The sequence below is a fragment of the Perca fluviatilis genome, chromosome 10, assembly GCF_010015445.1.
Source record: "Perca fluviatilis chromosome 10, GENO_Pfluv_1.0, whole genome shotgun sequence".
Classification (NCBI taxonomy): Eukaryota; Metazoa; Chordata; class Actinopteri; order Perciformes; family Percidae; genus Perca; species Perca fluviatilis.
In genome coordinates this window covers 20011813-20026109 of record NC_053121.1, presented here as the reverse complement: position 1 = coordinate 20026109, position 14297 = coordinate 20011813, and the positions used below count along the sequence as shown (strand labels likewise).

The window sequence follows — 14297 nt, the reverse complement described above, 5'->3', positions numbered from 1 at the left end:
AATATTTAATTATTGATTGCAGGATTATCATATTAAATCGTATATTGTAAGGTGTTCCTGTTCAGTTTGGCCAAACCCTGTGCTGCAATGCACAGCTTTTCTACAGATTTGTCTAATTGCACCTGAATCGCTTGCTCAGTGTTGTTTTCTTAAAACTGGGGGAGATATATTGCATTTTAAGTAACTATTTTATACTGTTTGATTGTATTTCTCTGTCTTGGGATTTTCTCTGCTGCTGGGTGTGCACATTTATAAACATTTGAAACAAAGGACCCACAGAAAATTTTAAATTGGTTAAATTGGCTGCTTTTAAACCAACTGGAGATAACACAGGCTACAAAAACAAAGAAAGAGGTTACAATAAAAAATGGAACTGAAATAAAGTGTAAGTTTTTTTTCTTTTCTAGATGAATCTAGATCATCCTTGATCATAGTGAGTATGAGCTCAGCCTTATTATTAATATATAGCTGAACCTCATATTGAATTTATCAACAACATAACAACAATGAACAAATCATTCTCAGCCTCGAAACTCTGAAATGCTACATACTATTCAAGAAAACCAACAGCAGCTTTAACCTAACTGGAACTAGCTATGTAATGCAATTGAAATTCAGTTTAATTCAGATAAATCCCAAAAATAGTATCCCTTTTAAGATTTGTTTTTGGGGCTTTTATGGCCTTTCATTGACAGAACAGCCTGAAGACAGGAAAGGGAGAGAGAGGGGGGAAGACATGCAGCAAAGGGCTGCGGGTCAGATTCTAACCTGGGCCGCTGCTAAGGACTCAGCCTACATAAGGCCCAAACTCTACTGGGTGTGCTAGAGGTCGTCCCAAAAAAATATCATTTTTGAGCCTAGTGGCAACTTGCCGTTTTGGGGGTCTAGATATACTGTGATGAGTGAGTTGATCACGTCATCTTAATACGTAATAAGACTTTTTTTTAAAGGCCTGATGCCATCAGGCTGATGGCACCACACACACTGTCTCGAGCTTGTCATCATTATTGTTTATGGCCAGAGTGCTGCTGTCTGAAATCATCCGTATTTCTAACAGCCTAAAAGAAAGGTAATGTCAGATTAACAAAAATTAGTAATTATCTTTACCATAATTATCACTATAATTTTGCTAGATAGAATTCTTTTTAACCCTGTCTCCATCTTGCTGTTTGATTATCCCAGATGGAGGCTGTCAAGCTGCTTAATGATGCCTGTTTTTTTTTTAACATTCTAGAATTGTAACATTCTAGAACCAACACACTCAAACTGTAAACATTTTTTTCAAAAGCATTACCCTATACATTGAAAAGAGGAAATGTCAGTGGGGTACCTATTGTGGAAATAGGCAGTGTGTGGGTTTTGTGTTTGAGGGTGAAAACACCTTGTGAGTATGCAGTTCTAGTAGTAAATCATTCAGTAAAAACATTAAATGGTAGTCACACTGTAGCTAAAAGTGTGGGTCACCTCTGCTTGTATGCTGTACCGCATTAGCTCAGTAGAGCATATTTATGAATTGTGTCTCTGTTTTAACATTTACTAATGAATTGTCCTGTTTTTCTTTTCCTTCGTCCTGTTTTACTCTGTTTTATATAGCAAATGTTACTACTGTATATCTTTTGTCCTTTTTATTGTAATTTCTACCTGCATAATGGACTAAAGATGGACATTAGCCCTTGGGCTACAATCTGGCACTTTTACGTCTACTGCTGTAAATGTTCATCAAATGTGCATTGTCCTGAAATAATAAATAATAAAAAAAATAATAATAATGGGTTGAGAATAGTTAACACATTTACTGAAATCAAATGAATTACAAATAAAACAAACTCTTAATCTTCAACCCAATTTGTATTACCTTCTTTTGTCATTTGGTAGCAACAAAGCACCAGGTTGTGCTATAGTGGCTTAGCTAAAATCATTAATCATACTGTTGGCTAACAGCATCTGGGAAAGTTGTTCTTATGTCAGTGAAGCCAATCAGAGCCTATCTATTGTCTGTGTAAGGCCAAGGTTGTGAATCTTTAAACTCGTGTATACCTTAAACATAAACATTTAGCACAACACCTGTAGCTTTCCACACACACACATACACACACACACACACACACACACACACACCAAGTCTGTATTTGCACACGTTTTCAGGATATTCATTTGCAAGATGTAAATTGTGTAAATTGGTTTCAATCTGTGTGTCTGTCCCAAAAAAAAGAGAGCTAACTATGCCCCTCTATATTTCTCTGCCCCCCCTCCCCGATAAATTCAGCCAAGCTCCCCTTTTTTTCTCTGAGAGCGTTTTGGCTTATTGTAACGTCCCAGCCTCACACACCCTGAGTTTTCAATGTAAAATGAATCAACGTTGGTGTGCAATGATTCTTACTCAATGATGCCATCTGCTGGAGAAATCTGTTGCTAAGACAGATGGTGCAAATGCTCATCATAGGCACATTAATTGTTACTGGGTGTGAATCATGGATGAATACAATTACATCCAGTATTTTGATAAAAGACCTGAGTACACCTGAATGTGGTCAATAACTCCCTAACGCCCTACTCTGCCTCCGATTAGTGCTGATAGTACTCGTTGCCATCGTTGGTTGGAATGGTTAGGTTTAGGGTAAGAATACCAGTGTAAGCCAATCAGAGGCAGAGTAAGGCAGAGTAGGGCAGGATATTCCTTGGCCATCCTAGGAAACGCTAATTCGCCTCCATAACATTAAATCCAACATTCTGCACCAGTCTTCATTGAGTAGTATCATATGCGCCCTCTGGTGGACTTCTGATGAAATTGCAGCTGGCTTGGTAAGGACAACTTGGTCAAAACTATTTCAGCACCATGACCATGGACAGCTCCCAATGCAAATGACCAACATGGTTAAAGGATGGGAAGTTACAGTAGTTCACCAAACACGGAGTTTATTAAATACCGAAGTTTGTGTGAGCCTATTGGTTTGGTCTTCAGGTGATGACACATAGGACACATTTATTTGATGATTCTGAATATGTTTTGTTTAATGATCCTAAAATAACAATTTTTTTAACTTTAACTTTCTTGCAGCAGAGAGTAAGAATAATCCTACACCTCTATTTTTAGAACAGAGCTTTATTCCTCACTCATCTGAAAGTAAGCCAAGATGACCTAAATGTGGCTGCCCCTTCATCCGTCCCTATGGATCACCTTACCGCAGAGAAGGTTAGCCTGCTCCCCTCCATGCTCTCTACGGACACCCGTTTCCTTATTAACTGAATTATTTTCAATCTGAGCCATACGACGACCTAATTATCCCGCTCATTTCTGGCCAGTGGCCAGCTCTCATCTGTTGATGGTAGAAACTAATTCCCTGAGAAGTAAGATGTAAAAGGGCACAGAAAGAGAAGTCACAGACCCTCTAGCTCACATCCAGGTGTGGCATTTGAGCTGAGCCCCCTTCCCCTGATGCTTGTATTCATGTCCGTGGTCTTAATTAAAGTGATATTTCGAGAGAGAGAGAGGAGGTTCTGTTTGTTCAGTTAATGAACCTCACTATTCTCTGCGGGCAAATGGAAATGCAAGCACTGCAATTAGCATATGTTAGCATTTTACTATGTTTATTCCTCGCTGTGGAAAACAGCTTACCAAGGCGAAAAGCTTTCCACCCTTGTAAGAGGAGCTGTGGAACTTTTTTTCCCCAAAATAATTGACTCAAGCTAATTAAACATAGATCTGGGGAGCTCACATTTAAATGCTTTATGAATGTAGATCGACCGAATCTGTGTTTGAGTGCGTGCATGTATCAGTAAGCATGGGTTGGGTTAGGCCTTGAGTTTTATGAATTAGCATGTTCAAGAAACATAAGGAAGACCATATGAAAAAAATACTTTATTTTCATAAATGTATACAGTACATGTGTGGAGAACCTCCCCTCTTTACAGTTGTCTGCATCATGTTGCAGCTTGCATATACATTATCCTACTATGTGTCATATTCACAAAAACTCTGTTAGCAAACAAACAAAAAAGAAAACACCTTTTCTTTTCATGAAATCAAAAATATAAATTCATAAGGATGTGCAAAATTATTGTCCACTAATGCTTTTTCAAAACATTTTGGATGTAATTGCTGCTCCAGTTTGATTGTCTAAATAATAATGATAGTAGTAATAATAATAATAATAATAATAATAATAATAATAATAATAATAGGCAGACACATATTGACCATGTTACAGTTGCATGTCACATAAATAGCCATCAGACTTCATTTCCATTCAGCATGTTTGCCATAATGGATTGTTTATTCATTATTTCTCTTTTGCAAATGCTCTGTATTTTTCATCCCACTTTTAAATCATTTGTTCATAAATGTATGTACTGAATGGTCTCTTCCTATTCATATGAGGTTATCTGTCATTTTAATCATCCATTCAGAAAGTCATTGAAAAGTCAGTCATTGTACAGGTCATTATTTATAATCGCAGCCTCTCCCTGGGGGGACATCTGAAGACGTCGCTTCTTGCCAAAGGTAGAGAAGGAATTGTGGACATCCAGCTCACTTCGGGGTGCTGCAGGCCTCAGGGTGCAAAATCCTGATGGTGTCCCAGGGATGTACACGTTGTGGTGGTAGTCAGGTGGTGGGTGTGGGGGAGGATGCGGGTGAGGGTGGGGTGGGATTGATGGCTGCTGCTGTTGTGGAGGAGGTGTGCACCGAGGAGTCCAGGGGCGAGAGGGGACCCCACTGGTTGAAGGAGACATCTTATAGTCTGTAGTATGACATAGATAAGAAGAAAGGAGAGGAAAAGCAGCTACTTAATTATTCAATATTGACTTACGGCTGGAGTGTTATATTCATTTGCATAGCGCTTTTATAAAACAAAGTTAAGTGCTTCGCAGTCAGGACAGTAAACAATGACATAAGCAACAAAAATACAAAACAGAGCTATAATGATGGGGTATGAATATAGCCCTGCTTCTGTTTGTGATAGTGGAGATGAATTAAGTATATACCAACGAACCAATTAAGGTAAAAACAAAGGAAAACAGATGTTATTACACAAACGCATGGATGTGTGCTGTGTTGTATAGAATACTTGTGTTTGTGTGTAAATAACATACTGTAAATGTATACGTAACCCTAAAGTGTTGAAGAAAGTTGTTTGTGGGCCACTCTTTGGCCTCTCTTTACCTTTCATCCCTCTCATGTGAGTACCCCAAGTCCAGTACTGTCCAGGCCCCATGGACGTGACATAGTTTTCTGGGTCTGCATGCATTGCCTTACGCATGAGGGTGCCATCCATGTTGATAGAGTTATAACTGCAAACAAGATACCAGTCTGTAATGACAACGTACTTTACTCATATGTAAATGCAATATCTATATCCATTCTAACATGAGTGATCTTTATACAGGCTTTGTACTTCAGCTCATTATGTGAGCATTTTATGCTTTAGTAGAATTTCTTTAATCTGGGTTGAAAAAGAGCAAAGGTCAAAGTTCAAAAATGGTACCTTTTAATGGAGGAGTTTTGATTCTTTGTGAGAGTCCAGTCTGTGTTTGGCTGCTTCAGCTGCAGGAAAAATGCATGACATCATTCAATTTCAAAAAGAAAATACAAACTCCCCATGTAAAGTCACATGCAATGCAATGTCACTGTCCATGTCTAGTTTGAGAAATGTCTTTCTTCAAAATAAGTTTCAATCAAACCGGTCTTGATAACAAACGACGCCTGTTCATTCTATCCCCTTGGATCAGTAGAGGTCAGTGATAATTGACATGAGGAGCAGTCTATCTTTGTGCTTGTCCTGAAATGGAGACATGACTCTTTTTACATGGATCGCGGCTGCCGCCCTGTGGATGTTTGGCAGAACAGCATTTTTAAGAGCGGAGATGCTGTTGCCTTCAGCTACAACTCGCCTGTCACTTAATTTTGCTTTTATCGTCTGGCACAGCGTGAGAGGTGAATGAGAGCACCCGAGACATATTTATTCCGGCTCTGAGTCTCATAGTATGGATTCCACGCTCTATTAATTCCCTTAAAAGTTGTTAACATGAAGAATGCGACGTAAGCGTATTATTATTCAAAATACACGTCCCGCCAACTACGCACAAAACCAATTAGAACCCCACCGGGATGAAACGAAACATGATTTTGATCTTCAAAGGAAACCGTGCCAGGGAGGAAATTAAGAAAATTACACACGTCATTGTTTTGTGGATTTTATGCATCATTTTTACATTAATATTTGCCTGATGCTCCTCGAGCAAGGTTTTTAATTAAAAGTCTCACAGAGAGCCTTGAAAAGTTTGAGGTACTTGCAGCTGTATACACAACCCAAGACAGCTAAACACAGCCGCACGCATACACGTACACGCACCTGATCTGCGTGTCTTACACGCTTGAATGTGTGTTTAATCTCTCTTTTCACCTTCAATTCATCAACTTAATCAGGCCTATGTACTTGCTTTGCGTAATGCTCAAATGGTTTCATTGAGATTTGTCTTTGAGGTTTAATGTGTCACCGACGACCTTACGACTCATATGGGTACGCTGAGGAACACCACCGGGTGAATTACGGGAACCAATTAACGACAGGAAGGACACATTCTCCTGAAGGAGCATAGCTGCAGGCAGAACAATCACTGTGACCTCGAAATCCCTCTTGTGGCCAGAGGTGCATGTGCCAGTGACTGGACTGACATTTCTCAGTCTGTCTGGTAAAGTCTGGTACCATGGCCCTGAGTCTTTGTCGTTCTGCGTTTTGATGAAAACAGTGAGGCCACAATGAGCAATACGCACATATTTACGATCTACTGCCCCGTCTATTATAATTAGAAAACACTAGTGTAGACATCCTGCCTCTGTAAATTCTCTTTCTCCTTGTCTCCTTCCTTGTCTCCTTCTATGCCCCCCCTCCTGTCTTCCCCACCCTTGCTCGACAAATATGAAGCCACATCTCTCTCTCTCTCTCTCTCTCTCTCTCTCCCCTCGCAGTCAGAGGACAACGTCGGGGCCGATCTACAGGCGGCCCACGTCTCATTCCAGTCATGTCCTTGCAACCCCTTCTTCTCCTTGCCCCCTCCCCTCTCGATGTCCTCCCCTGTCTTCCCAAAACCGTCCATTTGCCATTTTTCATCAATAATGGACAGTCCCCCTCCCCCCGTTGCGAATATGCCACATTGTGTGTAGTATAATGGTCCAGCCGTGCTTGTGCCCTTGAGGCATAGTGAGGTTATCTGTCCTGTATTGTTAGTTTGAGGACAAGAAGGCTTGTCGCAAACCCGACTAGTAAAAGAAGAATAGTCTGAACCCAAGCAGAGGAATTCAGATAACTGTCATTCACCTTGTCCGCCCTATTTATAACCTTGACTTTTTGTTTAAACTCAGGAACATGTGCTGTGCAGGTGTGTGCCCCCTCACTACATGAAAAGCACGTGTCAATGACACTGGATGATGTATTAATCTCCCAGGTCACAACCTATTATAATGAAGTTCAATAATTATTCAAAGCTTTTTCCACGTGTAATTAATTTGCGAAAACGTGTCGTGAAGACACCTGCAAATGTTACCCAGACTGAACAACGCACAACTTGAACTACATCTCCTCTTCCTCTCACACAGTAATTGAAATCTCACTTCAGAGATAAGACACGCTATACCCACAGAATATGCTCCTTGCAAGATAGGGCTTTACACTTTCATTATCCATGTCAATTAAAATGTTATCTCACATCGTCTCATTTCATATCCCCGGTGCAAAACATTACCATGGCTGCACAATAGGATAAATTATTGCCATAATTATAAAAAACAGTCGAGACAACGTGCTGTGTAGCACACTTACTAAGAAGAGAGAGAAGAGAAGAACCCCGGTTTTGCTTTGCTCAAGTTGAGTTTTAATCTGTCTGGCATGCGTGATTTGACCTTCATGGAAGAATGTCACAGTCTAGATACTTATCAGATAGAAAACTGAGATGGGTTTTGTTGTGGCAGTGAGTGAAACAGACGGATTTAAATGAACATAAGCTCTCGCGTCTTGTACTACGTTATAAAATACGTTGATTTCACTGTACCTCATTGGGAGTAGTTGCTCCGTTGTTCACAGATGCGCTCCGGCTTTGCGCGTTCCACGAGTTTTCTGCGCTCTTCGCTTCGTTGTTCCTCGGCGTGCTGCCGGGGCTGCACGGCTTCAGAAACATAAAGTCACTTTTGGCAGATTCGGGAGTCAGGCAGACTTTATAACAATATGACTGAGAGAGACTGCTGTTTCCATTCACCTCCATACAGTTCGTGGGCACTTTGGCCGCGGATGAAATCTGTAGGTTGAGGTTGGATTTTTTGAACACCTCCGGAGGCGGATCGGGCTGAAACCCCCCGCAGCAGCAGCAGGCGAACGGGGGGAGGTTGTACCCGCTGATGGTCTCCCTGTCCTTGTAGCACTTGACCACAGCCAGCACGATAATAGCCACAAGGAATATTAAAGATATTGTGCTCAGTGACACGATCAAGTAGAGAGCGAGGTTTGAGGGGGGCTGTGGGCTGAGTGTGAGGTCTCCGAAATCTGACAGCGACTCAGGCACGCTGTCCACCACTGTGAGGACAATGGAGACCGTGGCGGAGAGCGGCGGTTGCCCATTGTCCTTGACTAATATTACCAGTCTTTGCCTTGTTGCGTCTTTTTCCACTAGCCGGCGAATAGTCCTGATTTCGCCCGTGTACAGCGCCACACTGAACAGCCCTGGGTCTGTAGCCTGCAACACCTGATAGGACAGCCGGGAGTTTTGCCCTGCGTCCGCGTCTAACGCTGTTATTTTGGTAACCAGATACCCAGCATCTACTGACCGCGGAACCACCTCTGTGGCCACGGTGCCGTTTTTGGGCAGCGGGGATACAATAACAGGTGAATTGTCGTTCTGGTCCAAGACAAAGACGTTGACTGTGATATTACTGGCGAGAGGGGGGAAACCAGCGTCCTGCGCCTGTACCAGAATCTGAAAGTTTCTAAGTTGCTCATAATCAAAAGAGCGCAGTGCGTAGATATTGCCGTTGTCAGAGTTGATTGAGACATAAGTGGACACGGGCATGCCCTGAATCTGACCCTCGAGAATAGAATAAGACAGATAGGCGTTCTGATTAGAATCGGGGTCGAATGCTGTTACAGAGCAAATGGAAGCGCCCGGGGCATTGTTCTCGGTCACATAAACTGTGTATGAAGGTTGAGAGAATCGCGGGGGGTTGTCATTAATGTCTGATACTTGAACAAGGATAGTTTTCCTGGTAGAGAGCGAAGGAGAGCCCAAATCTCGGGCTGTGAGGGTGATGTTGTACTCTGACACAGTTTCCCTGTCCAGAAACTCGCTTGTCACCAGAGTATAATAGTTTGTAAAAGATGAATGGAGCTGAAAGGGGACGTTGCTCGGAATCTGGCAGTCAACGTTTCCGTTCTCTCCCGAGTCCCGATCCATTACACTGATAACAGCTATCACCGTGCCTGGTGGCGCATCTTCTTGGACAGGAGTGGACACTGATGTGAGGATGACTTCGGGCGCGTTGTCATTCACATCTAGGATGTCTACCAGCACTTTGCTGTGTACAGCCACAGCCGACGGTCCCCTGTCTTTTGCCTGCACATACAGCTCATATACGCTGGCTTTCTCATAGTCCACAATGCCCTTCACTCGGATTTCACCCGTGTACGGGTCCACGCTGAACAGTTCGCGCACCTTGAGGGGTGCGTGCCCGCTAAACGCGTAGGTCACCTCCCCATTCGAGCCCTCATCCAGGTCTGTGGCGTTCAGCTTCAACACCAGCGTCCCCCTCGGTGCGTTCTCCACCAGACTCGCCCGGTACACTGATCGGTCAAACACGGGCACGTTATCGTTTGCGTCTAACACTGTAATAGTTATCAGTGCTGTCCCAGAGCGTTCCGGTGACCCACCGTCAAAGGCAGTCAAAACCATTTCGTGCTTTTTCTGCTGTTCCCGGTCCAGTGGGGTGTCCAGCACGAGCTCCGCAAACTTGCTTCCATCATTGCGCGTCTGGATATTCAGTACAAAGTGCTCGTTTGCGCTTAGCTGGTAGGAGTGCAGAGAGTTGGTGCCCACGTCCTGGTCCTGTGCACTCTCTAACGGGAAACAAGAGCCTGGCGCAGCCGACTCTGTGATGTCAAGATTAAACTCGCTCCATGGGAAACTGGGGGAGTTGTCATTCACATCTAAAATCTCCACTTCCACTCTGTACAGTTCTAATGGATTTTCAATGACCACTTGTAAGTGTAAAAAACAGTTCGGGCTTCGTTCACACAGCTCCTCTCTGTCTATCTTTTCGTTGACGAAGAGAATACCATTCTCCAAGTTCACTTCTAAATACTGCCTCTTTGCGCCGGAGACTATACGAAACCGGCGGGCTGACAGCTTGGCCACATCCAAGCCCAGGTCTTCGGCGATGTTGCCCACAAAAGCTCCATGCTCCAGCTCTTCTGGAATGGAGTACCGAATTTGCGCAAGAACCAGGTCCACTACACACGCACACAGAAGCAGACATACAACCAGCCCAGTCACCGGTACCCAACTGCCTTTGGGGAGTCTGTGATCCATTTCAGCGGCGTGCGTAAAATCACCTCACCCAGACATCTTTCGCCTCATAAAGCCATTCAACTGTAGCTAAAAAGTACATACAAACGCACAGACTGTCCCAAATAAAAAAAATCTTCAGATCTAAGTTTGTAACACCTATGTGCACAGATAAGTTTACTGGATAGTTAAGCTGAGGGGACGGGAGAGGTGAAGAAAGTGAAAGCACCTCTCTCTCTCTCTCTCTCTCTCCCTCTCTCTCTGTGTTGTGCTCCACGCGCAACACCGGTGGTGTGTGAACGGGGGAGGCTCGCACTTTGATTTTCCAGTGTATTAGACACTCGGAGGAGCTGGTGGGTAGGCGTGTGTGTGTGTGTGTGTGTGTGTGTGTGTGAGAGAGAGAGAGAGAGAGAGAGAGAGAGAGAGAGAGAGAGGGTGAGAGTGGACGTAGCTTCTCGCAGCTCCTTATTGGAGGACGCTGACGCGAAGTGCGACTCTAATTACTGGAGACATTTAACCCTTTCACATCCTCGTCTCTGTTCCTCTGACCCACTAAAGAGACAACAAGGCGTACATTTGACACCAGACGCCAGAGCTAGATTTGGATTAGGGGACAAATTGTGTTGTGGGTGTCGTTTTCTAGGCTGCATTTAACAGATGAGGATGGACAAGGATTTGTTATGGTGACCACATTGCCCTACAGGCCCAGGATGGCAGTGGTAGCGAACATTATTTTACCTTGATTTGTTGTAACCTCCATTATAGCTACTAGCCTAAGCGCTCATTCGCTGTGCCTTGCAACACATTCTCACCCCCAACTCGTCAACATACAAACGGGCCAGTGGCCACTGCCAGTGGGCTCCTGGGATTATATGCTTTTTAATGAGAGCTCTTTGAAGATGAATGCCCACATTGCAAAAACAGTCCCATTCATTAATCATCACACACGAAATTGGGTTTAACAAAAACAACCTTTGATGGGTCAGGATATTCAATTTCAATCAATATTTAAACGAGTGTGAGCTACATGCTGCAGCTTAAATGAATACAGTGACAATCAAAGCGATACTCTCATACAAATGCGCGTTACACGACTTTAATTTACTTAAGTAGGCCTGAACATGTATCAACATAATCAACGTAAAAGCAATGTCATAAAGCCGTAATCATACTTGTCTCTAATCAGTTATTATAGTTGGGATTAGATAAATATCCCATAGGTGATGTGTTTACAGTTTCAGATGACAGAAAGAGGAGAGCATGAAGGCTGTTTTCGAGGACCAAAATCTTTGACTGTAATAAGTGCCTTCAGTAGATTAAAGTACTACCGCTGAGCAGTGTAGTTTTTATAGGACAAAGAGGACAACTCGGGCACATGTTTGTTCAGATCTAATCTTTTTCTGTTAATCCTGGTCAGTTAGAAAACCACTGAACCACAGCAAAGACAAGGAAAGAGAGAGAGAGAGAGAGAGAGAGAGAGAGAGAGAGAGAGAGAGAAACCAAAGGATGCCTTTGTGAATTCGGGTTCGTCTCCAGACAGACACGAGTGGCATCCTAATGTAAAACGGTGGCTTGAAATCTGAAAGTCTCTTCTTGGGACTGACGACACAGCCTTGGCCTCTGGGCAGCGCTGAGCTTGTTAGCTACCAAAAAAGATGAGGAAAGCGGGAGATGAGAGAGAAATAACAAGAAACAAACATTTCTACTTCCCAGGGTCAGCCTTTTCTTGTACACTAGACGCTATATTTTCTGGTCAACTGCCCCCAAAACCTCTGTCGAAAATTGTGTAGATGGTTGCTCCTCTGTGAGAATGTTTAGGGAAACTAAGCGTCGTTGATGTCTATTGTTGTTGTGATTTTCCCTTGAAAACTAAATCAAACGGGGGTAGTGGGAATAATAATTCAGATTGGAGAGTGGTTGTTTCTGACATTTCTTTTTTAAGAGAAGAATAACTTTAGGATTCAGGGAATGGGGGTGGGATGTGGTTTCTGTATAGGCCTACTTCATGCTCAGCCTGGTATTTAAAGGTTAATAACTAAGGTCACGACTTATTTCTTAATAGAAACGGCATACTATTAAATGATTTAAGTGCTCATGATGGAATACGATGTTAAATAATAAGTATCACTTATACTTTCCCCTTGGCACAAAAAGTGTCCTCCGACCTGTCTCGTAAGCAGCCCCCGAAGTGCAACACCCTCCCCTTTTCAGGAAAAAAACTAAAATCCTCAGGTTTAAATAAGCAGAAAACACAATCTGCTTGCAGACTTAACCTCAAGCAGATGGTTAAGCTTCTCCAGAAATGATTACATTTCTGGAAAAGAAAAAAATCACCACCACCAGTTCCATTGCTTTCCTCTTCTTTTTAATTAACGGAGTGAAGGATTAGTGGGCAGCTATCCGGGATCAACCGTTCTCCGACGGAAGAATACAAATGTTTTGTGATAAATAATCCCAAAGCACTCCGGCCAGCGGTCCCTCGGTGCCTGTTACATTAACATGCATTACACGCAGCATTAAGCCGGTCTCACCCGCCCCTATCGCCTCGCTCACCCCATTGTCCGACAGAAAGACAACCATTACTTTCTCTGAACTACCGCTCAACAGCCACCTGGTGGATCATGGATGGTAAAGGATTAATGGTAGGAAACTTTTCATGTTTTCATCTTCAAAAGGAAGAAGTAGGCAAATGTGCACATGCGAGGCCAACTGATTCATTTCACTTCGTTTGTGATCGTGTGGCACCATCTACTGGGTACTGCCCGACAGGAAATAAGAACGGCTATTGTAATCTCAGTGGCATCACAGCAACAGGGTGCTGAGCAATTGAAGGGCCCCATTAAAAAAGGCATAGTATAAAAAGAAAAGTTTCGTTTCTTTTACCTTATCAATAAAGTCATAATCAAAGTGCAGCGTGCAGAGGACACATTTAGAGGAATATACATATAGACATACAGCTAAACAAATATAAGACAACACAAACATGTATAGATTATAATGTATCCAATCTATTTTACAAGCAAGTGACACTTATAACAGAAATATCCACACAAAATATATGTTATATATATATTTTTTTTTTTTGCTCAGCCACTAAAGGAGGATTACTACGGCACCAACTGCCATCCATGTAAAACACAATGCACAATGCAATCATAGTCTGCCATTCCATACATAACAACATACAGTTGCCCTTCATAATGTTGAGTTTTAAACTTACATCATGGCCTGCTTATTTAACCACTATAGTTTGAGTCAGGACTTTTAAACATAAACACATGTCATAATATCAACTCCACTCATCAACCACCAGTTCATGGGGCTTCATTGTGGAAACCAATGTGTTTCGGCCTATAGTCTTCATCAGGCTCATTTGGGAAAATATACCCAATCCAACCCAATCCGATATACAATACACTTTAAACAGCAGGGCATTTATACATACAGTATATAGGACTACAAAATGAGTTGAGCATGTGGGGTGTTTTGCTGAGAGAGTGAGGATGAAGTGTGTTACCGGTGCTGGATGTGACAATTAGTCTACACAGCAGGCTAGATCAATTTATGTGAATAAATAGATAATATAATAACCCCTGAAGGGGTCCCCTCCCAGAACATGCCTCTTACAAGCACTTAATATTAAAAAAGAAAATCGGTGCAAAAACGCATTAAAAGCTAATTAATTGACATTTCCCGAAGCACATATCAGGATTTGTCAATTAATTCTCTGCCGTTGACACTTTGTCCCCATC

The 14297-nt window shown here is 42.6% G+C and overlaps 1 protein-coding gene across 2 annotated transcripts; it reads right to left on the bottom strand.

Moving 5' to 3' along the window:
* Positions 1–3846: 3846 nt before the first annotated feature.
* On the bottom strand, positions 3847–10902 carry si:ch73-233f7.1 (uncharacterized protein LOC100537710 homolog). Of its 2 annotated transcripts, XM_039814288.1 has the most exons (4): positions 8047–10899; positions 5484–5542; positions 5162–5289; positions 3847–4739 (listed from the first exon to the last, which is right to left on the bottom strand). In XM_039814288.1, the coding sequence occupies exons 1-4, from the start codon at positions 10567–10569 to the stop codon at positions 4423–4425; spliced, it is 3027 nt and encodes a 1008-aa protein (XP_039670222.1). In that variant the 5' UTR covers positions 10570–10899; the 3' UTR covers positions 3847–4422. The 2 variants fall into 2 exon arrangements, with proteins under 2 accessions (XP_039670222.1, XP_039670224.1); XM_039814290.1 differs by lacking the exon at positions 3847–4739 and having other exon boundaries at positions 5207–5308; positions 8047–10902.
* Between the last annotated feature and the right edge of the window lie 3395 nt (positions 10903–14297).